Genomic DNA, 26,362 nt, shown 5'->3' on the forward strand with positions numbered 1-26,362 from the left:
TCCTAAATAGATACATATGTGCCGTAAATTCCTTGAAATTGCGACAAACAATGCCATACAGTCTGTTTGCTTAACCTTATCTGCATCATCATCATTATCTCCAATAACATTTGTTGGCTTAGTAAGTAAATGATAAAACAAATCCATCATAAGGTATTTCACCCAACAATCTTTATCGTTATGACCAGCTCACCCACACCAACCTCTGGCCATTTCCTTTCTGGATCTTCTTTTCTTTTTGTTTTCTCCCCTCTTCTTGACCCAATAAATTAGAAATGTTTGATAGAAATCTTTTATTTTGCCTGTCCTTCCTTTGCTGAAGAAAATCTATTATCTTCCTTTGTTGTATCCTTCTTATGTTGTTGTTTTATTTTCTGAGCTGGGCCATAAAAAAACTGACCAAAAGTCATAAAGGTAGTTTTAAGAGCAAAACTTGAAATCTAAAGATTATGAGGTGGCCTCCTGTGCTTTTTCGAGTGTGTGGTGATGACCATAAGCTCAAGAAGATGACGAAAATCCTATGGCCAAGGAATTAAAAGATAAAGTTTAATAATAATTGCAATAAACATTTCATTTAATTAAAGTTATAGCTTCCTTTGTTAAGAAAAACTTTTTTATGTTGTATAAAAATAAAATATATAATTAAATTTTGTTTATTTTTCTTTGTTCTCATTTTAGGTAAGAAATGGTCAACATATATTCTTCTTAAACGTAAGTAAAAAGTTCCCAAAAATGTGAGGAAATACTATGCCTTCGCACCATGTATATGAATCTCTTTAATTATTTCACAAAAATTCGTAATAATGGTGCCAGTACGACCGCTGGTGTCACACAGTGTCACGACCAAAATGGTCAAAACCTAGTACCTCGGAATACAATTTTATTGTCGAGAATGGATAGTAAACATATCAATTTAAAGGAATTTGAATTATGGTAGTTTTGTCCATGTGAAGTTTCAAACCCGATAATTGTTGGAAATATGCATTTTTGTCCTTATTTTACTAAAAATTTTAATTCATTTAAGCTCCAATAATTTCATATTTAAAGTAATTTATCCTTAACTAAAATATTTTTTACATTTGCTTTTGATGTAATATACGTGATTTTAGGAGTCGACTATCGATAGCAATTGTGCTGACAATTGACAACGCAACTCAAGTTTAGTGGCAGTGCATAACCGACCCCTTTTGTTTAGAAGTAAATAGTGATCATATGGTGTTTACAGCTACCCAAGTCTGTAGTACTAAGTACATCGATTTTGTGAACCAAATTTGAAAATTAGTGGAGTGGGAAAAATTGTATAAAAGTGTGTACCGATATTATTTGCTGTTTGAGTTGTGAAAAGTGAGTACTTTAAATGCATAAGGGTGCCAGCTGCAGAGGTTTGCAGACGAACATGTCATTTCTCTTTTTCAGTGACCACCTCATTAGGGAGTTACCCCCCTTTTTATACCCTCAGCATGTATGCTAACGATGGATAAATTTTTTTCGCGCTACATCAACGATTTTTGATATGTAGGCTAAGAAAAAAATTCCCAGTAAGAATCTGGTCGCGAGCCAATTTTTGGTTGTTGCGGACAAAAGTTATGGCGCTTTTATTTCGCTTTTTAAGAAAGAAAAAATTATAAAAACCCTAATTATTTTGATGAGCACAATTGGTACAAAAAAGTTCCCTCGAAGTGACTTCAGCGAGTAGATTGCATAATACCTGCAAAATGTTACACAGAATTCGCGGAATGTTCATAAAATTGATAAATTATTGAATATAAGTCAACTTTTTTTCAAAATTAAGGCCCATTTAATGGTCATAAAATTACATAAAAATTTGTTGTGGATCAAAACTTCACGGCGAATCAAATGAGACTACAATCATACATATTGGTGTTAAAGTTTCAATGTTACAGCCAAAATAAGCACATATTTTGGTCAAAAAAATAATTTTTTGTTTGAAAAAATATTTTTTTCACATGCATTATGTAGTAGAAAATATTGTAAAAATCTGTAGAAATACTTCTTTCATTTTGCTTAAATCTCCCAATAAAATAGCCGGATATTGCTTCATTGACATTCATATTAAAGCTTTCCCATTAGGGAAGGTAATTGGATTGATGAGGATATATCTCAAAGCTTCTGAAATGGAAACAGAGGTCAGATAACCCATTTTAATTTATATTCATTTTAAAATACGTGTAAATCGCGTAATTATCAAAATCATTTTGTCCGCATGTGATTTTCATGTACAGCAAGGCCATATCTATTAGGTTGTATATATTTTTCGAAATATAATTTGGACTCTAAGATGTAGCATCGGTTGAATCTTAGCATTAAAAAACCTATAAAATATCGCTAATTTGCGCAAAGTGCATACAATTTTTGTCCGCATCCGATTTCAGTGTTCACCATGAAAATCTACATCGATATATATCTGTTTGAAGGCGATCAATCAAGAACCGTGGATGTAGCATCACACATTATTTTTTGGGATAAAATTAATGTAGCTTTCTTATCAGTGAAGTTTTCAAAAATCTGTTTCCGCTAAAACGAAGATGCTGCACTAGTTTTTTCATTGCAGTAGAAACGATCCGCAGAAAACGCGATAAAATACGCAATATTTTCACAAACAATTTTAGGTGATTTTTCTACTTTGGAATTTCTCGTAACTCGCGTTTTAGTAGAAGGATTTTCACGAGGAATGATTTATTGGATCCGGAACGTAAACAACTAAAATGTGCAATGGAGTACGAGGTATTCTAGAGACAATTGCAAATATTAGACCCGAAAAATATGATTTTTAGAAAAATGTTCGCATAAAATTTCCGCATTTGGATGCAGATTTCTATGAAGCTGTGCAGACTACATTCACAATATACGTATCAAATCACTCAGAATCGCAAGTACTACAATCCTATATATGATTTTTTGAAAAACCTGGTTGCGGAATGAAATTAGAAGAAAATTTAAAAAAACACTGTAAATCTGGCTTCAAAATGTCAGCATCATTTAATGGTAGAAGCAGTTCAAGTTTTGAAAAGTAATACATATGTGGGATGATCCTTATTTAGTTTGCTTCTACTTTTACTTTGACAGGAAAATAGAGAGAAGTGTGGTTTACTCACAAATCGAGAGAAAACAAAAACAGACATGGTGGCTTCAACCCATTTTTACCCATTTTTTAACATAAATATAGCCACAGCTTCCACGCATATTATCTTTTAAGGCCAATATTTTTTGCCACGTCTAAAAACATTTTATTTTATCCAAAAATATTTAATTTGTATAATATACAATCACAAGTCGCGTGTTCTAAAAGGGTAAACCTTGGCTTCAGCTATGTTAAATTTTCACAAATATTGGTGATATATACTTTCATACGGGCAAAATGTGCCTCATCGAAATAATAGTTTTAGACCCCAAGTATGTTTGGACGAAATGTGTTTTAGACAAGTTGGAGTGGATTTAGCAATGTCCGTCCGTCTGTCTGTCTGGCTGGTGCGCACCATAACTCTCGAACGGATCAACCGATTAGGTCCAAAATGTGGCTATCGGAATATTTCGTCCACACTTAGTTTAAGTTCGAAGATTGGTTATATCGGTCCACTCCTTCCGATACCTCCCCCACAAAAGTTTGAAAATGTTCGGAAAATTTGTGCACCCGATTACTCTTGAAGGGAGTAACCGATTTGATCCATACTTTGCACATCGTGAAATTTCTATTAGGCTTAGATGAGGTTCCAATATGGACTCAATCGGTTCATTCCTTTGGTACCTCCCATTCAAAATTTCGGAGAAGTTCACTTTAGGACCTATTCTTGAATCGCTTCGTTTTTGTTGTAGCAACTTGTATTCACATCCCCCCATACGACGATACAAGTTTTATCAGGAGCAGGTCCATACTTCCTGAGAAAATAGCCTGAAACCTCTGTGACGCCGTGTGTAGTTGTTGAAGCTCAATATAGGTTAGGTTGGAAAGAGGGGCGCAAGTCGCCACATGTCCAATGGACATATACTTAGGCCAGAATAGGCCTGTTGTGCGCTCTAGACTAATTGAAGAAAGGGTCGTATTTGGTCTCTTTATTATTTTAGGAATTCTGTGCCCTTAACAAAATCCCTTAACTGTTTAACATCTTTTACCGTTATCTGATTAGGTCCCGGTATGGTGTCGGTCCCTAAAGATTGGGACCTTATATTTGCGAAAGCTGGGCATTGGCAAAGAAAGTGTTCCAACGTTTCGTTGTCCTCTCCGCATGCCCTGCATAAGCTGTTATCTGCGCATTTAATTTTATGCAGATGTGCTTGTAGGCCCAAGTGACTAGTAAGGATACCTAATGTCTGCCTTACCTAATAATAGTAAGTTTTTAGTTTTATCCTCGTTTGGGTCCCCCCAGAGAATCTTGGTGGTTTTCCCTATCTCCTCTCTACTCCATAGGGATGTATGGTTCTGTTTTGCCCAATTTTTTAACTCTGGACGTGATGCATTTAGAGGCTTTGCGCTGTCTAAGTTTATTGTTGCTAATTCCCCGCCATTTTTTGCCAGAGAATTTGCTCTTTCATTACCTGTAATCCCCGCATGGCCTGGTACCCATATAATGCGCACTGTTCCTTGCTGGGATTAATTGTTTATCGTATTTATGCAGTCCACTACAGTTCTCGATTTTACTGTCTTGGATGTTATTGCATTGATTACCACTGTCCGTAAGGACGTTAACGGTAGTTGGTCTCGAGATAGCATTAAACCATTTCAGACACTCTGTGATCGCCCTGAACTCCGCTTGAAGGACCGTATTGTGATCCGGCAACCGAAGAGAGATTTCGGTCTCTGGCTCTTCAATAAAAAGTCCCAGTCCCGTCCTCCCCCCTAACATCGAGCCGTCTGTATAACAGCAGTTTCCAGTAGGCTTTCCAGCTAGGGTCCCGCCGATCCACGAGTCTCTGTCAGGTATTAATGTTTCACACGAGGCAACTACAATTGTTTCAGGTATACGGTCCGAATTAACGTTATCCATTGACTCCCCCGTTGTTACCTGTAGAATTTTTTGATGGTATGTTACGTGGTCCTTTTCGATCCACTCGTCTTTGGATTGAGACCCCATTTAGAGCCTATGGCCCTTCTACAGGTTGACCAACATCTGTATGCTTTGTTGGCTCGTTCTTGGATATGACCCTTCCATTTAAGTTTCCTATCCAGGAATACTCCCAGATATTTGACCTTATTGGAAATCTTAATAGTCTTGTTAAGGAAAACAGGTTCCTCGATGTGACCCAGTTTTGTTTTCCTAGCTCAAGATAACTCTAGAAAGGATCTACCGATTCGGTCCATAATTTGGCCTTCGTAATATTTTGTGAAAATATAGTTTAAGTTCAAAAGTTCAAAAATGTTCGGAAAAATTGTGAGCACTATAACTCTTGAAGGGTGTGACCGATTTGGTCCATACTTTACACATCGTAATATATCTACTAGAAAAAGATCATGTCCGAAAATGAACTGTGTTTGCCCACTCCTTCTGGTACCTCCCACACAAAATTTCGGATAAATTCACTTTAATATGTAGTGGTTGGAGCGCATGGCAACTCTCGAAGCTTTGAGCTTTTATCCTAGTCCATATTTTTGTCGGGAAATTCATACGCCCAAAATTTTGAAACCCCCCTAAATATATACGTTTTTTCGAGAAAAAATTATTTTAATTCACACAGGCTGAGGGTATATCTCTGTCGGCAAAGCCGACTGATACTTTTTACTTGTTATATATATGTTTTGCGGTACCCACTAAAGCTCGAAAACGAATGGGCCGATCATCATATATTTTTGTGGGCTTCTTAAATATCTAATAATCTTTCTTTTGGACGAGAGACTTTTAAAAATATAATTTAAAAAAAATGTTGAACAGCCAAAATCAACATTAGATTTTTTTTTACAAAAAATGTGCCGTTTTTGACCACTAATCGGTCAAAAAAGTTTTTAAAGAAAAAATTTAATTTTTGAAGACAAGAGTTCTATGTATTTAATAAGCCTACAAAAAATAATGAAACTGAACACCAAATTTCACACATTTCGGGTGGATATTGAGGGCACCACCTTCAAAATACCGAAAATCGGTAGGTACGGTTACATGGGGGCTATACGAAGGCAAGGACCTACTCTGACAGATATCAGGTGGAGAGTTATATACCCCTATCGAAGACTAAATAACAATTTTCAGCCATTTCGGTGTGATAACGAGGCTAAAAACTACAAAATACCGAAAATCGGGAGGTACCGTCCTTTGGGGGCTATATGAAGTCGTGGACATATACCGACAAATTTCAAGGGGAGAATTTTATACCCCCAACGAAGAATAAATACCAATTTTCAGCAATTTCGGTCCGATAATGAGGCTAAAATCTTTAAAATACCGAAAATCGGGAGGTGCCGTTTTATGGGGGCTATATCAAAACATGGACTTACACCCACAATTCTCTGTTGGAATGTTTCATACCTCTCCCAAAGACTAAACACCAAATTTCAATCATTTCGGTTGGTTATTGTGACTAAAACTTTCAAAATACCAAAAATTGGGAGGTACGGTTGTATGGGGCTATATCAAAACGTGGATCAAACATCCCAGTTTTTTCCTCGAGATTGTAAGTCGACAGTAAGTACGTGTGCCAAAATTGATCCACCTACGATAACTCCTTCTATTTTTGGCCACGGGTTATATGAACTTGCGACATAGTGTGTCATGGCTCCAGTAAACGATTTCAAATGTAAATATATTCGATGAATAAATTATTACTCTGCTGCTGAGAATATCAGCATTTCATTCTTCGTGTACTCGAGGGGGACTTTATTGAAGCCTTCCTCAATATCAAGGAAGATACACGAGGAGAAAAAAATAAGGTTGTTCCAACAAAATTTGTAGAAAAAATATGTATTTTAATGATGTTGTCTGTTTCGGTATGTAACATTGTCCCCAAAATCATGTCATTGTTCCATATACAGTTAGGAGATCCCTTTCCGATAACATATTTCCCTTGTATAAGTTTGTTGAGCAGCACTAATGTTGCCGATACATAGGCCTAATTGTCAGATCTAGAAACTCCCAATAAAACGCCCATTACCATATAACAAACTTATAGTGAGCTTTTTGGTGGCCGAACTACTACTACTTACAAATCAACTACAAACCCATTATTTTAACAAGTTCATGATGCATTAAATAAGTAGTTATTCTAAGGTCACCAAAAGCCGACAGATAAGTCGTAAAACAAATGTTCTATTTTTAAAACTGTTTAGGTGAATTTATATGTATTTAATTTCCTCATAGTTCATATTTTTGTTTTGTCCTCTACACACTTTGCTTCGCTTATGAACCTTAAAAATTTAACTTATACTACTAAGTTTTGTAGTCGGACAAAACACATTCTCTGCCACCGTTACTACTACTTAATAATGAGTAAAATAAGTGGTTTTGCTTTTTAAATTTTAAAGGAATGATCCATTATTTTGAGTCTTCTGCTTATGCAAGAGATAGCTTGTTTACATTACTTTGTAATGGTCATTCAGCTCATGTGGATTTTTTTCCTTACATACTTACTTAGCTGCATTTTTTACAGAACATTTGTTCCATAAGCCGAACTAAGAAAAGATCTCCAATCCTCTCAGTTTACTGCTGTATTTTCCCAGTCTGCGATATGTAGATTTCTGATGTCTCGTTGCACTTGTTCGCTCCAACGAAGCTTTGGCTTTCCATATCTGCGTGAGCCTCCATGCGGGCCGTATTAATACGCCTTTTTAGCGGGTTCATCATCACTTATTCTTATGACAGAGTCTAGCCATCGCATCGTTGTATCTCGACTCATTCAACTGTATTGATGTAGTTGTATAGTTGATAAAGCTCGTTGTTCATACGACGTCGATATTCGCGGTTAACGCAGATTCGCCCGTAGATCTTTCGAAGAATTTTTCTCTCAAACACACCAATCACTGACTTATCCACTTGCGCAAGTACCCATGCTACGGAACCATGTATTAGCACGGGCATTATCAGTGTTTTATAAACTGTTACTTTTGTTTGACGAGATGTGGCTTTATTCATAAACTGCTTACTTAGCCCAAAGTAACATCTGTTGGCCCACGCTATTTTTCTAGTTATTTCACAACTGATGTTGTTTGTTGTGTTTATGGTGGTGGCGAGGTAGACGAAGTCTTTTCCCTGCGGGACTTTTCTCAACCGGTTTACACAATAGTTAGTTTGAAATGCATTATTCTACAACTAACTACAAATTGGTTGAAAAGTCATCTATAGATCAACCAGATTGAAAACTAAAAAAATTACAACTGCATTACTTTTCAACTAGTTATTAACCAGTTTGAAAATAGTCGGTTACAAAGCAATTTTTGTACAACCAATTATAAATTAGTTGAAAAGTCATCTAGAGATCAACCAGTTGAAAACGTTGAATATTCAATAGTGTGTTTTCGACGCAAATAATTCTCATATAAACTTTCATAATTATTTCGTTATAAATGCAGCATACAATTATACAAGCTAGCCAAAAGAGGTACAACAAGAGAACATAACTGAGAAACAACTGATGTCAAAATAAAAAGTCAAAGATAAAAGCAAAAGAGAGAATAAAAAGAAATAAAAAATAAATAAAATATAATAAATAAAAAATACTTTTTTCTCTCTCTTTAAGACAAAAACAACATTTTTAAACCGACTATAAAAAGTCAAAAAAAAGTTAGATATAAATAAGTTAAAAATAGTTGGTTTATAACTAGTTAAAAGTTATGCAGAGATGGACAATTGTCCACTGCCTAGCTCATCCCCATGTTAAAATAGTTAGTTGGCGTAATGGAAAATAATCGAAAAATAACCACTTGTGGTTTTTTTCAAACTAGTAATAAACTAATTTATTTCCCCGTAGGGAACATTCTCAGATGGTGCGAGAACTGTGGACGTATTACGCGTCGATACCACCAACTTGGGTTTATCGCCGTTTACTGCCAGACCCACTTTAGCAGATTGCCTTTCGACTTTTGCAAAGACGTCAGTTACTTCCTTTACCGATCGACCCATGATGTCAATGTCGTCGGCATAAACAAGTAACATGAAACCTCTTTTGGTAATAAACTCTTCGGAGAGGTCGTTTCCTATTTTAACTGGGGACCGAGTATCAGTAAATGTCATCTTACAAAGCCGAACGAGCTTTGCGGGGATACAAAAACCAGACATGGCTTGGAACACCTTGGAACGTATAGCGCTGTCGAATGCTGCTTTATAATCGACGAAAATATGGAAGTTGTCGATCTGCATTTCTTGGATCTTTTCCAGCATTTGTCTCAAGGTAAATATCTGGTCAATGTTCGATTTGCCCGGCCCAAAGCCAATCTGACAGGATCTAATTATTTCATTGACCATAGGCTTTAGTCGCTCACAAAATATGCCAGATACTATCTTATATGCAATAGGGAGCAGACTTTTGCCCCTGTAATTGGAGCGCACAGTCTTATTTCCCTTCCTGTGGACTGGACATAGGATGCTTACGTCCCAATCGTCGGGTATGCGTTCTTCCTGCCAGATGGTGCTAACTAGCTGATGCATACACCTTATTAGTAGACATCGGATTTTGCATATTTGCATATTTTTTATTAATAAAGATACGAAAATTCTGATTGGACCAAAATTCCTTTTGAAGAAAACTGAATGCAATGACAAGCTCATATTTTTTATTTTTTGCATATTTGCATATTTTGCATATGCACAAAATATGCAAAAAATATGCAAAATATGTAAAAAATATGCAAAATATGCAACTAATTTTTTTGACGAAAATCGTCAAATTAAATTTGGAAAGTCATCAAAAAGTGTTCTAAATTAAGTTTATTGTCGTTAAACGTCGATTTCTTAGCAGATTATTATGTTATTAATTATTATTCCGCCACAGCAATAAATCTGGACTAAAAGACTTAGAAAATTTCCTATAACCCAGCCTTCTTATAGTTTCTGCTCGGCCAAATTGTCTGACAGAATAACAAATGAGCTAGAAATTAAGACTAAGACAATATTGAATATTACATAAAATCTTTCACTAAAAACATATAACATATAAAAACATATACAGGGCAATCATGCATATTTCCCTTCGAATTTTTCGCACGGAAAATAATTTTAGAAAGTGAAACTCTTTTAAAATCAATATTTGTTAAAACTTGAAAGCTACTAGATTCACTTCATGATGGCATATTCTAGTCGAATCGACAAAAATATTCCCTTTTTTGGGTATAAATGTGGAAAAAAATTGTGAAATTTGGGAAAGGAAACAAATTATGCACGGAATTTGTATTCATGATTGCACTGATAACTATATTTTGATACCCTAAGGGTATTATGTCTTAGTAAATGAGTTTGCAACATTGTAACGTGACCGTTACATTGCAAAACCGCCTCTCTGATATTACATCCAGAATCATTACAAAACGATCTTACTAGTGCATGCATAATCCCAACTTCATGCATAATTACTACTCTATTCGAACATTATTCAAACTTCAGTGTATTTCCTGGTTAACTCGCCTTACAAATAATTCTCATTCACTCCGTAAACCCAGATGGATAAGATGTTTAGTTTACGTCGCTGAATTTGTCGAGTGCTGGCGTTAAACGAAGTACAAGATAAGACGTGTGGCATTGTCCGCAGTCACTTGAACCGAACCTAGCAACAGCCGTCGGCCCTGCGATTCGTTCGCTCCTGCCGATTCGTTCGCTCCTGTCGATTCGTTCGCTCCTGCCGATTCGTTCGCTCCTTGCGATTTGTTCGCTCCTGTCGATTCGTTCGCTCCTGCCGATTCGTTCGCTCCTGCCGATTCGTTCGCTCCTGCCGATTCGTTCGCTCCTTGCGATTTGTTCGCTCCTGTCGATTCGTTCGCTCCTGTCGATTCGTTCGCTCCTGTCGATTCGTTCGCTCCTGTCGATTCGTTCGCTCCTTGCGATTTGTTCGCTCCTGTCGATTCGTTCGCTCCTGTCGACTCGTTCGCCCCTGGCGATTCGTTCGCTCCTTGCGATTTGTTCGCTCCTGCCGATTCGTTCGCTCCTGTCGATTCGTTCGCTCCTGGCGATTCGTTCGCTCCTGACGATTCGTTCGCTCCTGACGATTCGTTCGCTCTTGGCGATTCGTTCGCTCCGTTACCTAACCATTTCCGACTCTTCTCTTTGCAGAGTAGCAGAACCGACCGTCAACAGCCGAGTACGATCAATCACCCGAAAGCCGCCCAGCCGATTGTCGATCCAATACCGAGCCGAGTACTGCCGAGAGCATCCGAGCACTCCCGAACCGAGCAAACACACCCGACGACTACCCACGAGCCGACCGTATCCGACGGCATCCGATTACCCAGAGCCGAGCAACACATCCGACGATTGCCGACGAGCAACCAACAATCGAATATCACCGAGCCGATCCACATATCTGACGACTGTCGAGCCGACAGCCAACCGAATATCACCGAACCGAACTCTACATCCGAAGGGTAACGAGCCGACTGCAAACCGAACTCGAATACCAGCGAGCAATCCGTGACTGTTCCCAATTCCACCAACCACTACTGTTAATACTGAAACATTGAATATTCTGAATACTTCGTAACTGTATAAATAAAGCATTAAAACTTAACTAAGTGTTTTCCTTCTTTAAGGTTTGTGGGTCCTTAAGACGACCCTGGAAACGGCTGAGCTAACCTCAGCCTTCGGTAAAACCACTCGTTATAACATGCAAAAGGAAACGAAATAGACCTACGATTCCTTTTTATGATCTGCATAGATTCGCACTTATCCATCTGGCCAGGTCTTTTTGAAAACAAAGTACAGGTCACATTTATAGACCAATTCGCATAAAAATTGGAGATTTTTTGGCCCTAGGGCGATCCCTATTTATTTTGGTAAGAATCGATTCAGATTTGGATAATACACCCATATATACAGTATAATCTCGATAATCCCTACACCACAGGTTTCGGCGGTGTCCGAATTATCAAATTGTCCGGATTAACGAATAGTAAAGAAAATAAATTATTTTCTATGATTAAATAACTCGTGGTAGTTATATAATACTCTACGTGCTCTAAGTGTTAAAAATAGTGAGATTTTTCAATGCGACAATCCGGACATTTTTATTGGCATTGCCCGTATTTGTTCCTTTCCTTACTTTTTACCAATTTACCATGCAACAAGACTCAATTTTCCCAAATTACAGAAAACGCCAATCAGATTGTGAAAGTAGAGCTAAAAGTATGACGTTTTTAAAGTATACATCAGGATGTAAGCAAAACACGGGGCAAGTGTGAAATTTAATTTTTTTTTTTGAAAATTAAGATTCCTTGAAATCTTTGCCTTTTAGGTGCCTTTGGCAACTTTAATGACAATATTGCGGCGAATATTTTTCTTAATATATTTATTTATATCCTAGACAACAAGACTAATGTGTTATAAAAGATGTTATATCCTTGTACTCGATAATTTTTTCTAAATGTTGCTGAAACAATTTTTACAGCAACTCCTCCATTAAAGAACTGTCCAAATTCGAAGCATTTGTAATAATTAGTTCAAATTATCGAGTACACGGTCAGGTATAAGTTAATTAATTGTATATTTTCTTTTCGACTGTGTTATCAAAATTGTTTTCCTGTAGCATGAATGAAAGAACTATATTTTTTTTAGCATTCCAAATGCTTTTCTAGCAGAAATATGTGAGTGGTTTTGCCATGTTAAAGATAATTCGAAGGGTTTGACTTATTTTACCACTACCACGCTATTGTGTGGTTTTTCTGAGTGATGTCATTTTGCACTAATCATTTGGTGTTCTTCGCATCAATTTTAACTACATCCCACTTTAAATAAAACTTGTTGTTTTTATCTGGAGAGTCTCAATAACATAATAATCTGCAAAAAACTATGTTAAACGTCAAAAAACTTAATTTAGAATGCTTTTTTGATGATTTTCTAAATTTAATTGACGATTTTTGTCAAAAAAACACTTGCATATTTAGCATATTTTTTGCATATTTTGCATACTTTTTGCATATATTTTGCATATTTTTTGCATATTTTTGATATGACCCCAAATATCGAAAAATTGACCCTCAAAACGCCTAGATCCAAAATTTGAGTCCAATCGGATAAGAAATAAAAAACATGCTAAAATCCGATGTCTACTTATTAGCATGTCACCTTCTGTTTTGAACATCTCGGCTGGTAGGCCATCAGCTCCTGCTACCTTATTATTCTTCAGCCAGTTGGTTGCTGTCTTTACTTCATCTTGCCTGTCTTTAGCTCATCTGGGGTTGGATCTGTGGTATCTTTGTTAGTATTGCAAAAATGCTCTTTCCATATTCCGAGCACACTATCTGTATCAGTTACAAAATTACCTTGCTGGTCTCTACAGGAGGATGTGCCTGTACCAAAGCCACCAGTTTGATGTTTCACTCTTTGTTAGAACTTTCGGACTTTATTCTGACTCCTGTACATCTCGATTTTTCACGCTCCCGCTTTTCCATTTCTCTCTTTTTCCTGCGGGAAAGACGTTTCTCTCTCATTTTCCTCGATACTTCCTTTTTTCCCGATACCTCTCTCGTGCGCTACGCGTTTCTACTGATTGTAGAGTAGCCCTATATGCCGCATTTTTGTCTTCGGTAGCAGCACAACAATCCTGGTCATACCATGGATTCCAAGGTGGAGGTCTCTGGTATCCAAGTATGGATTTTGCGGCTGCACAATATTTTGCCATGTTATCGGGAATAGGAGTGCTTTCATTAAGTAATTGGGCCAGTTAAGTGGAATATGGTGTAGCTGTCTGTAGTGTGTGCATTAAAATCGCCTAGAATAATTTTAACGTCATGGGCAGGACAACGGTCTGTTCGTACTTATCTTCGGTTCGAGCATGAGGGCAAATAAAGTTAATGATGAAGAATTTTGCTTTTATCCGTACTGTAGCAGGTCTTTCATTCACTGGGGTGAAGCTGGAGACCAGGTGTTTTAACCTACGACCAACTACAAATCCGCAACCAAACTCTTGCTTGGTGTCATGGCAGCTAGGTGTTGTTGTGACGCCTTTCCCAATCCATCGTTTTTCTTGTACGACAGTAATATCGGCCTTGTATTTTCCATGTACATCTGTCAATGCGTAAACTGCACCTTCTCTATAAAGACTGCGAACATTCCAGTTGCAGATTCGCAAACTTGGTCCTTAAAACGTTTGCGGGGGCCGTCAAATTTAGAGCGGTTTGTTTTTCATTTCAATTGTTTCATAGTAGGTTGCTTTTTCTAGAGGATGGTTACTAACCCGACGCCCAAACCCAAGTTTTTAACGATCTTATTGGGTGAACGCGCGGCACATGTTAGCTCACTACCCTTAACGGGCGTTAAAGGCAGCCCCACACGTGACACCGCGGGGAGATCAGTGTCCGCTTGAGATGAAAGAGAGACCAAGTTAATGCTGGGCTTTGCCATGTTAAAGGCGGTCAGGACCGTTCCTTGGCATCTTTCTTTGTGGGTTCTTTGCTTTTGTGGTTCCTTTGTTGGCCTAACTTAATGTGCTAAATGCGTTTACTTTGACCCATAGGAAATGATGCATTGGTACATAACTGCACTATGCCTTACAAATAAATAAAAGGTTATATGGTAACGATGGTCCTTTGGAGTTTAAAGCAGATCAATTTTTAGCTTTGCCTATAAATTCTCGAACTTCTGTAATACAGATAATGCCTCAATGAAAATGTTGGTTCTCCCTTTCTCCCTTCACAAATATTCATGTTATGCTCATTTAAAGGCCATGAGCTCCATGAAGTATGCAATAAAAGCAATCAACGAGGAAGCCTAAATGTAATGCTTCTGTTTTTTATTTTTTGTTTTGTTTTTTATATTTAAAACCGTAAAACTATTGAACTTTGACATTTTGCAAATTCCAATGTTTTGGAAAACAATTCTAAACATATTTTCCATTTAACTAAAATTGTTTTGTTACATATAAAACTGACTGTTTTCATTTTACTTTTGCTTGTGGCATGATTTGAGAAAATTATCTAAATTACTTGTGGTTACGCACGTTTTATCATCGCCACCATCATCATCATTTTTTTGTTATTTTTCGAAGTCATGATGATGGCAACCCACCAAATTAGTTTTCTATCGATGGTTGTATATGGCAACTGGCCGCGTCATCTGCCAATTGTCCTCGGCGTTACATTGCTACTATGCATGGTTGTAAGTTGTCGTTAATCATTTGTATGGAGCGACTTGGTAATGGGTATAATGTTATGGCAACACTGGTTTCTGTTTTTAATGGCATTTCTATGCAGAACAAGTTGCCACAATTTTCTTATTTATTTCTCAAATGTTTTTTTTTTGTTGTGCTTCGCTGACTTTTTATGTGCATTTTTTATGGCTGCTTCAGGCTTCATGCCAATAAAGGGGAGGTGTATTGAGTTTTTGATGGCAATGTTGTTGTTGCGGTGGCAGTATAACATTGCCTGGTGTCAACATAAAAATTTGCATTAAAATTGTTTTGAGAAAATCGTTTATTGGCTCATTGATTTGGAACAAAAAACAAAAAAAAAAAAAGAAAAACATACAGATGTATTTTGGAAGTTAAAATAACACTGTGCAACACTGAAAATGCAAACAACTTATAATGGGCATTTTCTGAAAGCACACATTATAATTGTTCCACAAACATCCCATACGGGACAAGGTAGACTTCTCTCATATCAATGAGTGCACCCCGATTCGTATTAGCTCAATTATAAGGGACCTACTGTTTATTTTTTTTTATGTTGCCTGGTCGGGGAATCGAACCCACGACCGTTAGCGTGCAAGGCACATTAAGACTACAAAAACCCTAGTTGGGTTTTGCATTATTAGATCGGGTTTGGATTTTACAGCCTCATCTAAACCGGGCTAAAGCGACCCTTTTTTGCATTGTTCGAGGCTTTATCTCGAATACTAATAAGAATTTTGCTTTGTGGTGTTCAGCAATATTTAGCCCTGAAGTCGTAGAACTTATGTGTCGAACAGATGAACTAGAAAAAACTGCATCTAGCTTATGAAAATCAATAATATATATGAATGTCTACATAAATGTCTACATAAACTCTGGTCAGTAGCAGCTAAACTATTAGGAGTCGAACCAACTAACCTTTCGCAAAAATTGTCAAATAATGTGCTCAGTATTTCTTCAGATCATTCTGAAACTCTAAAATACTTATTTCATGTTGTTTATTTGGTATTTCATATTATACTTTCTATAAAATATATGTATTTCAAACAATGTTCACACTGCCTGTTTATTTTCATATTTGGGATTTCAATGCATTTTGGATATATTTATCAAATTGTATTTGAAAAATATGCTAGAAACAGATTGATAGAGAAATTTTACAAGAAATGAATGTTCTGAAGACTTGTGAATAACATTCCAGCGGCAAATTTTTCAAGATAGATCAACGAATAATCTAACAGTTTTGGAGATATGGAGCGAAATATACAAAATAATGGAGTTTACAGATATATCATGCATTTTGTGGCGATAAATGTAGTTTTCCCAGTTGGTTATTTCTCTAAATATTTTCGTCATGCTCTTATCTACAAGTTTGCTTCAGAGGTTTAAACAAGATTCGAATTGGTTTCAAAGATATTGCCTCGATTTGCTGTAAAAATCCAATATTTAGCCATGTTTAGACGAGGCCATAAAATCTAACCCCGATCTAACAACACAAAACCTAAATATGGTTTTTGTCCAGTGGATCTGTACTTTCATAAAATCCGCATTAGAAGTTGTTTGCACACAAACAATTACCTTGAAAATGTTGCACAGTGTATTTATATTAGCGTTTTTGTAGAGTAGTTGACGAAACCTTCTGCCACCGCCTTCAGTGGTCATCAAAATGCTGGAGATGTTAGAAATTTTAGGGGAGGGATAATCATGTTGACATCGTTTTAAAAGCCTAAACTTTTTTTCAGGCGTTGCTAATGTAATTTTGTTTACAATGAAAAAATATTAAATTAAATTGAAAATGGAAATGGTGCTGATACTAGAAATGAAAACAACAAAATGGCAAATTAAAAAATCGATTTCGTAATTTTAGTTATTTCTCAACATATAAAATATGCAATAAATATTAGGTTACAAACAAAACATAGCTTATTTTACTTATTTCATCTTTGGCTGTGTTCAGTTTGCCTATTGTAAAAACTTTCGAACAGCATAGATGGTCTGGAAATATACATACATTTGTAATAATAGTAATAGTTCTTACGTAAAGGAGTTATTAAATTTCATTACATATGTTCGGGCTCCATTTGCACTCTCTCCAACTCCATGAATTTTTACAAGTATTTCTATATTATGTCATAAACCATTAATAATGCTATATTCACAGTATATTCTTGACATTCACTCAAATCATCCCTCATTCAAGCGAAGCACCACTCATTGAATACATCCCCTAAAATATGCAGTCAATTTTTAAAATATTCCATTATAGCGAAAATCTCAGGCTCCCTTTCACTGTTGTTATCTTCATACCCCATTTGATCCAAAAGCCAAGCCATATTACTGTTCTTTTCTGCATAGTTGTACATCTATTTTACATATTTTTTGATATATTTTAACATTAAAAGTTCATAAATTTTTGAAGTGGTCCTTTACATCTTCCCAAAAAAAGAATGCTATAAAATTTCATTACGAATATCATGTATGATATTGTATGCAATTTTTTTTTCTTTTCCCTTCTTTTTTGCATTTAATGGCAAACTTTTCAAAAGCAGCATTTAAAAATGAAATGTTTTTCGTTTGCACTCTGTTATGTTGTTCTGTAAGAAGAGATCAATGGGGTAAAATAAATAAATAACAAACTAGCTGTCAAAAACAATGTTTCGAAAACATTTGCAAAATGCCAAAAACAACTTTAACAATACTTGACCGTTTTCACAAACAGACAACAATGAATTAAATATATGTTTTTAAGTTGCTTTTGAGAAGTGTGGAAAGGGAGTTTGTTTACAATTGGGATATTTTTACCCTTCACTCAATAAAATGCCGATCCTATGTTTAAAATTTGCAAGTAAAATATATAAAAAAAGTAAAAAATATTAGTCGATTTTACCAATAGAAATATGCTCTCAGCCTGTGACATAAAGAAAGGAAGCAAAACCAAATATTTTAGTCGCGACGGCTGTAAAATGTATTGATATTAAATGGATTTCTGATAATTGCACGATTTTTTACAGACATCTTCCTAGGATAAATATTCAAAAGTTTTTCATCATTACGTTTGGTCAAAATTTAAACATACAAGAATTATATTGAGCAAATTTATAAAATTTTTGTAAAAAAACCATTTATCAAATTTATTTTGTGAGTTAGTTGAAGAAATTGTGGTAAAATAGATCGGAGTTATACTTCTATTTTAGTTAATTTTTACGTAGAAATACATGTTAAGAGCTTGCGGAAAATATGCGGTGTATATACATTTTGAAATGCGTGTAATCACATGATGCGCATGAGGTTTGGCAATGCGAAGACTTCTCTTTTAATTTGTATATATTTGCCAGGATGTATTTTGGCCGCTAAGATGTAGCGTCGTATTCAAAACTGTATAACCGTTATAATTTTGCATACACTTTTTATGCGCATTCGATTTCACTATCAACCATGAAAAAATACATCGATCTTAACCCATTTTGATCAAACCCATCAAGAACCGTGGATGTAGCATCACACACTATTTTTGGGATAAATCGGATACAGCTCCCATGCCACTACATTTTTTAAACCGTTGTTTTCGCAAAAACGCGAATGATGCGTCAGTTTCTTCATTGAAAAGGAAACGATCCACAGAAAACGCGACTAAATCCGCGATATTTTCATAAACATTTTTCGCAAATTTTTTAATTTCTAGTCGATGGATTTTATGATTTATATGATCCGAAATGTCAAAACACCAAAATGTAGGGTCCCAGCACAATCAAAAGGATATTCACATTGCTCTTGAATCAAATTTAAATGGAAGGTCCTTGCACCAGGGACGTTTTTGCGGATTCTGAAACTACAATATTCATAGATGAGAAAAATCAAAAAACAGCAAAAAAAAAAAAAAAATCGCCGGAGCGCTTTTTGAATAAATCGCGATTCAAGTTGACATTTTTAGAGGTTGTTTAGGTTTTCACGATTTTGCTTAGAAACCACAAACCCTATCAAAATGAGACTGAAGAAGATGTTGTAGCTACGAAAATTCTCTTCACGATTGACCTTTATGGCATTTTCGTAGGTTTTACCATTTTTGAGATATTGAAGTTGAAATTTGGACAATGCACTGACTGTATCGCCCCCTTATAAAACAATGTCATGAAGGGTGCGCCTTAACTAACTTTTAATGAAAACCGCTTACACAGGGGAAGTTTTTGTGAATTCTGAAACAGCAATGTTCGTAAATGAGAAAAATCCAAAAACAAGAAAAAATCGCTGTAGGGATTTTTAAATAAATCGCGGTCAAAATTCACTTTTTTAGGTTTTTACGATTTTGCTTGGAAACCGCAAGTCCAATCGAAATGGAAGAAAATCAAAATGTTGTAGCTGTGAAAATTCTCTATAGGATTGACGTTTATGAATCGCGATTTATTTAAAAAGCGCTCCGGCGATTTTTTTTTTTTTTATTTTTCTCATCTATGAACATTGTAGTTTCAGAATCCGGAAAAACTTCCCAGGTGTAAGTACTTTCCATTTACATTTGATGCAAGAGCACCGCGTATTGTAAATACTGTACCCAAAAATAGGGTTTGCTAGAAAAAATATCGATGATTTGCTCATTATACTTATCAAATTATCCGTAATCGCGAGTACTTTAATTCTATGATTGGTTTTTAGAAATAGCCGGATGCGCGTCGCAGTCTGATCAAAAATATAACAAGTAAAAAGCCATCCAGTTCGGCCGGGCCGAACTTTTTATACTCTCCACCATAAAATAGTCTTTATTAAAATGGAATAATTAGTTTCCTTTCACAATTTCAGATGGAACATTTGTTTAACCTAATCTAAACCTAAAGCCAGGAGAAACGTAAAACCTACAGGGCTATATGATAGTGTCGATCTATCTTAAAAATTTTTAGAGGCAAAGATTTATTACTGCAGGAAACCTCAAACGTCAAATAACGGATAGTTCCTTCTAACAATGTAGCTAACACCCTCAAAATACCGAAAATCGGGAGATACCGTTATATGACGATATATTGACGATTTTTAGTGAAGAAGTTTTGTGACCACAGAGAACGTCAAATGACAAATTACAGCTAGTTTTGTTAAAAATTATAGCTAAAATCCTCAAAATATCGAAAATCGGGAGGTATCGTTATATGGGGGCTATACCAAGCCATGGACCTATAATGAAAATTTTTTGTGGAGAAGTCTCGTGGCCACTAAGAACCTCAACTGTCAAATTACAGCTTATTCGGTTAAAAATTTTCCTCAAAATACCAAAAATCGGGAGGTACCGTTATGTGGGGCCTATACAAAAACATAAACTTATACTGACGATTTTTGGTGGAGAAGTTCCGTGAGCACTGAGAACCTCAAATGTCAAATAATTGCTAGTTCGATTACAAATTGTAGCTAAAACCGTCCAAATACGGAAAATCGGGATGTACCGTTATATGGGTGCTATTCCAAAGAATGAACCTATATTAACGATTTTTGGTGGAGAAGTTTTGTGACCACAAAATCCTCAAAATACCGAAAATCGGGAGGTACCGTTATATGGGGGGCTATACCGAAACATGGACCTATACCCATTTTGGTCGCAAACGGAAAAACAAGCTTAGTATACCCTCCTTACTATGGTGGAGGGTATAAAAACACGACCTGTAAACACGACCACAAGTATTATCTTCGGTAAAAATGTCAATACCACCGAATATTGAACCTTTGCTAGTGAGGCGCCCGAAGGTATTATTCGCTGTAGGTCTTCTTGGGACTTAATTTACGTTTGAAAGATTTTTTCTCCCAAATCGGATGCTCAATTATCCAGCTCATCATTTATTTTAGTCTGCGTTGGCAGAAGTTTTAGAGCATTTGATCCATTATCTCAGGAAATACAGACTTACCTCCGAAAAACATTAAACATCCTTATCGAGGACAACCTGCTGCAAAAAATCGAAACCGATTTTCGATTTTCAATTTTTTTCATATTTTCATAGTCGAACCTAATCTATGTCTGAAAGCCATACTACAATGCTCTAAAGTACGCAGAAATTCATTTCGGGGTAGGGCTAAGCAAAGTCGATAATCGTCTTAAAATTTGTAAAAACCGTATGCGACTATTGACTGTGCGAAAACGGGATAATCGATTATTCTTAATCGACTTTCGAAAGACGGAGTCAACTACTAGTCGTAGTCTATTATAAGTCGTAGTCGACCATTAATCGTAGTCAGCACGATCGAACCAGTGAACACGGTAGATTATGTTCGATTATAACCGGGTTTCGTTTGTTAATAAAAACTCGATAGTCGACTTTTAGAAAACCTTTAAACCTTTTAGACAAAAATAGAATAATCCAAAGCCCGATTATTGAATTTTACTGCGTATCCCTATATGGGCGAACTATTAAAAAAAAACTGCTGGAGAGGAGGCGTCCCGGGTCTTCCAAACATACCCTTTGTACTTCCTTCGAAAGTAATATTTTGTGGAGTCGATCGATATGACCCATCTTCGATCTTGATCTAAATATGGACAAAATATTACGGGTTATAAAGTTTCACCATATCGGTTGATCTTTTCGAAAGTTATCGTTGGCGCAAGCAAACCAGAAAGACACAGGATAGACGCATTGTCTAAATTTAATTTTGTCCCAACTTGCTTGGGAGCCAAAACCATGATTTCGATAAAGCACATTTTTGATGGATTGTATATCAATGTTTTACTTCCTCAAATTCGTAGGTATCTCAAAAAATAAATTTTTTTGATACATCGTGTCAGTGTTGACAAAAATTTAGGTTTAGCCCCATTGAATTCAGAATCACCGTGCATCGATTTGAAATCTTTAATGTAGGCGGTCTTTGTGGTCGTAATTACGACTCTAATTTTTTCGTAGAAGAGTTCTTACCTCTTGAGATAATGGCCGAAACTTTAAACCCCTACAGTCATCAACCAGCTCCAATCAGATTTCCTGTTATATTTCAAAATTATAAAAAAATACTAAAATAAAACATCATAAAAACCGATTATCTCAAAGTTTGTTAATGTTGCTTCTATTAGGCATAGTTCCATATTGGGGAGGGTATAATTAAATTTGTCATTCCGTTTGTAACACATCGAAATATTCGACGGAGACCCTATATATTATTGATCAGCATAAAATTCTATGTCGATTTGACCATGTCCGTCTGTCCGTCCGTCCGTCTGTCTGTCTGTTGAAATCAAGATACAGCTCGCAATTGTAAAGATATAGAGTCAAATTTTGGTACAGAAGTTTTTATTACTTGCAGGATGGTTGGTATTGAAAATGGGATATATCGGTCCACGTTTTGATATAGCCCCCATAGTACGGTACCTCCCGATTTTTGGTATTTTTAAGGTTGTAACTTCATTACCCTACCAAAGTGGCTGAAATTTGGTACGTAGTCTTCTTTAGGGGTATAAAACTTTCCCCCAGAATTTTGTCGGTATCGGTCCACACCCTCATATAGCCCATATAGAACGGTACTTCCCGATTTTCGGTATTTTAAAGGTTGTAACTTCATTACCCTACCAAAGTGGCTGAAATTTGGTACGTAGTCTTCTTTAGGGGTATAAAACTTTCCCCCAGAATTTTGTCGGTATCGGTCCACACCCTCATACAGCCCCCATAGAACGGTACTTCCCGATTTTCGGTATTTTAAAGGTTTTAGCTTCATTATCCTACCAAAATGGCTGAAATTTGGTACGTAGTCTTTTTTAGGGGTATACAACTTTCCCCCAGAATTTTGTCGGTATCGGTCCACACCTTCATATAGCCGCCATAGAACGGTACCTCCCGATTTTCGGTATTTTGAAGATTTTAGCTTCATTATTCTACCAAAGTGGCTGAAATTTGGTACGTAGTTTCCTTTAGGTGTATAAAACTATCCCGCAGAATTTTGTCGGTATCGGTCCACACCTTCATATAGCCCCCATAGAACGGTTCCTCCCGATTTTCGGTATTTTGAAGGTTTTATATTCATTATCACACCGAAATGGCACAAATTTGGTACCTAGTCTACGTTGGTGGTATAAAACTTTCCCACAGAACTTTTTCGGTATCGCTCCATGCCTTCATATAGTCCCCATAGAACGGTACCTCCCGCATTTCGGTATTTTGAACGTTGTGGCCTCAATATTCCACCGAAATGGCTGAAATTTGGTATTTAGACTTCGTTGGGGGTACTCAAACTTCCCCTTTAAATTTGTCTGTATAGGTCCACGCCTTCGTATAGCCCCCAAGGAAAAGTACATCCCGATTTTTCGTATTTTGAAGGTTGTGTCTTTAATATTCCCCCAAAATAGCTGAGATTTGGTATTTAGTCTTCAATGTTATATAAAACTGTTCGCCAGAAATATGTCTGTACAAGTCCACGCTTTCATATTGCCCATTTCTGACTAATATTCGTCGGTATAGGTCCACGTTTCGATATAGCCCTCACAGAACGGTACCTCCCGATTTTCGTAATGCTGAAGATTGTGACATAAATATCCAACCGAAATGGCTAAAATTCGTTATTTCGTCTTCCAAGATTTATAAAATATTCCAGAAGAGTATTATCAGTAGACATCGGATTTTGCATATTTTTTAATATTAAAGATACGAAGATTCTGATTGGACCAAAATTCGTTTCAAAGAAATATAAATTCAATGGCAGGGTCATATTTCGTATTTATTTTGCATATTTGCATATTTTGCATATGCACAAAATATGCAAAAAAATATGCAAAAAAAAATATGCAAAATATGCAAAAAATATGCAAAATATGCAAAAAATATGCAAAATATGCAGAATATGCAAAAAATATGCAAAATATGCAAACATATTTTGGCGAAAATCGTCATAAAAGCCGTAAAATTGTCATTTAAAGTTGGAAAAACCATAAAAAAATACATAACAGTGTCAAAACTAAGACTGTTGACCGTATAAAGTCGATTTTCAGCAGATTATTATGTTATTGAGGCCGTTTACGACAGTGTGGTGTAGGGTATAAAAATTTGGTATCGTAATACCATTTTTTATTATTAAATTCTGTAGAAATATAATATTTGATAAAATATCAAACGTTTTATATAAAATTCAATATTTTCTTTTTTGTAGCATCTTAATTTAATTTGTAGCATAGAGCTGGTTTTAACTCAAGGGACCAAATCGATCTCGGATTTTTTAGCCGGGGAGCCGCCTATACCTTTTAGTATTGTTAGATTTTAAAATTGCCAAAATTTGAGCACATTTCGAATATGTTAAAACGTGGTACTGGGGCCTCGAAGTTATGAAAATCTATTTTTTTTTTTTTGCTATTTGGCGACTTCGACGGACCATATATGTGGAACGGTTAAAGCTACTTGCCCGTATTATGCATTTAATTAAAAGCTATTCTGTTCTTAACATTTCTTGCTGAACAGCAAAGTACGTAAGTGTTACTGAATTCGAGATAATAAACCCAATGTCCCGAAAAAGGCCTTAGGGCAAAAAAGGTGTCTATTAAAAAACAACTTTTTTCTTCCTATATTATCAAATTTTTGCGAATGAAAACGAATATATTTTACTTTATTTGAAAATGCTGCCTATTAGGGCGAAGATCTATTTTAATTCATTTCTCGTTGGAGTCGAGCTTATTGACCGATGATGTTTGCAAGTGAAAAAGGAAAGCCGAAGATTCGAAACCCACAACCACCATTATGTGACATGTTTCGCCTTTTGTAGAGGCTCATCAGACATGTCGGGCGTGAAATGGCATCGCTATCCATCAAACATTTCCTTTTTCAAATGTACATTCATTGTATGGCTTCAATGACAAATGCTTACATTTTGTTCATACATATTTTAATTTACTTATGCCCGTAATTTCAACGCCTGGGTAAACGGGTAGGTAGCTACCTATTAGTTATCTTTACCTACGCGTTTGGTAATTTCTATATGCCATTTACCGAGGTGTCTAAATTTTGAAATCATGTGGTAATATTGGTGATTTTCATTAATGATTTCGCAAAATCATTGCCACATAGAAGTGTTTTACAACTTTTAACACATTGGCAACGATTAACCAGCTAAAATCCTTGGTGTAAGTAACACGGCAGTTTTTGACTCGGTAACGTTACCTATGCGTTGAAATTATAAAATGTTGCTTACACGGGAGACATCTGTGAACTTATAGATAGCTACGTGTTGAAATTACGGGCATTATGGGACTGACATAATGTGGTTTTGGAGCCATCTGGGTACAGATGACAACTTGGTGATGAACTCGACTCCTTGCTATGTCGCTCACAATTGTCAAGTTATTTACCATCCTTTACCCCTCCTGGTTGTTGATGTTCTGTGGTCAAGTTGCATTATCTTATTCAAGAAATTCGGAGTTAAAGTTTAATCTCTTGAACAACAATATGGTCTCACTTGTAATTATGCCTGGTAAACCTTTGATTTTTGTAAGTTTAGATCGATTATTTCTGGAGAATTTTCTATCTTTGCTTTGTTAAGATTTTTGTCGTCTTTTCGATCTTTACGGTGTTTTGCACTATTAGACCAAACAATGCCAGAACAATAAGTTCAGGACTAAGGTACCAAATATGATTTATCATTTTGTTATTTTCTTTATCTGATATTTGTTTGTGAATGCCTTTCATATTAAGTAAATCTTCAATGCGGTTTAGGTCTTATTTTGGACCTAAAAATATTTCTGAATATCGTTTTCACTATTTTTTGTATTAAACTCAATCTATTGTCTCTATTTCTTTTTAACCTATTGATAATGTTTACCCAATATATCCTATATTATATCTATATAAACATTATCTTGTTCATTATACGTTATGTAAAATCAATAACCCAAACTCTCACTTATAACACTCAGTTGTTGTCGTGTGGGATACCAAATAAATAAATAAAATAGAAAAAACATTCTGGGGGTGTCCAGTCTCGAACGATTTAAACGCAAGGTGCTTCTACGGCCTCTTGTTCTTGGGAAGTGGGTTGGGCAGTAGTTTTAAAACACTCTCGCCTACTTCGTACTTGGATTTGTCAATCGCAGACTATTCTTATAGAAATCGCTTGAATATGTTTGGTTGATGTCCGGATGTGCTTCCAAACTTGCAGTCAAAAATCCCTCTCATAATTTTCT

The 26,362-nt window shown here is 36.0% G+C and overlaps 1 protein-coding gene across 1 annotated transcript in view; it reads left to right on the forward strand.

The window, feature by feature from the left end:
• LOC141397121 (uncharacterized) overlaps nt 1-11,516 on the forward strand; it is an 84,188-nt gene extending 72,672 nt beyond the window's left edge. Inside the window, exons 2-3 of the mRNA XM_073973044.1 lie at nt 679-711; nt 11,199-11,516. Of these exons, the coding sequence (XP_073829145.1) occupies nt 679-711; nt 11,199-11,513 (348 nt within the window). The 3' untranslated portion in view covers nt 11,514-11,516. The remainder of the gene's footprint in view (nt 1-678; nt 712-11,198) is intronic.
• The last annotated feature ends 14,846 nt before the right edge of the window (nt 11,517-26,362 follow it).

Source organism: Musca autumnalis, unplaced genomic scaffold, assembly GCF_047663935.1.
Source record: "Musca autumnalis isolate F117 unplaced genomic scaffold, ASM4766393v1 scaffold_3, whole genome shotgun sequence".
In the NCBI taxonomy this organism is placed as follows: Eukaryota; Metazoa; Arthropoda; class Insecta; order Diptera; family Muscidae; genus Musca; species Musca autumnalis.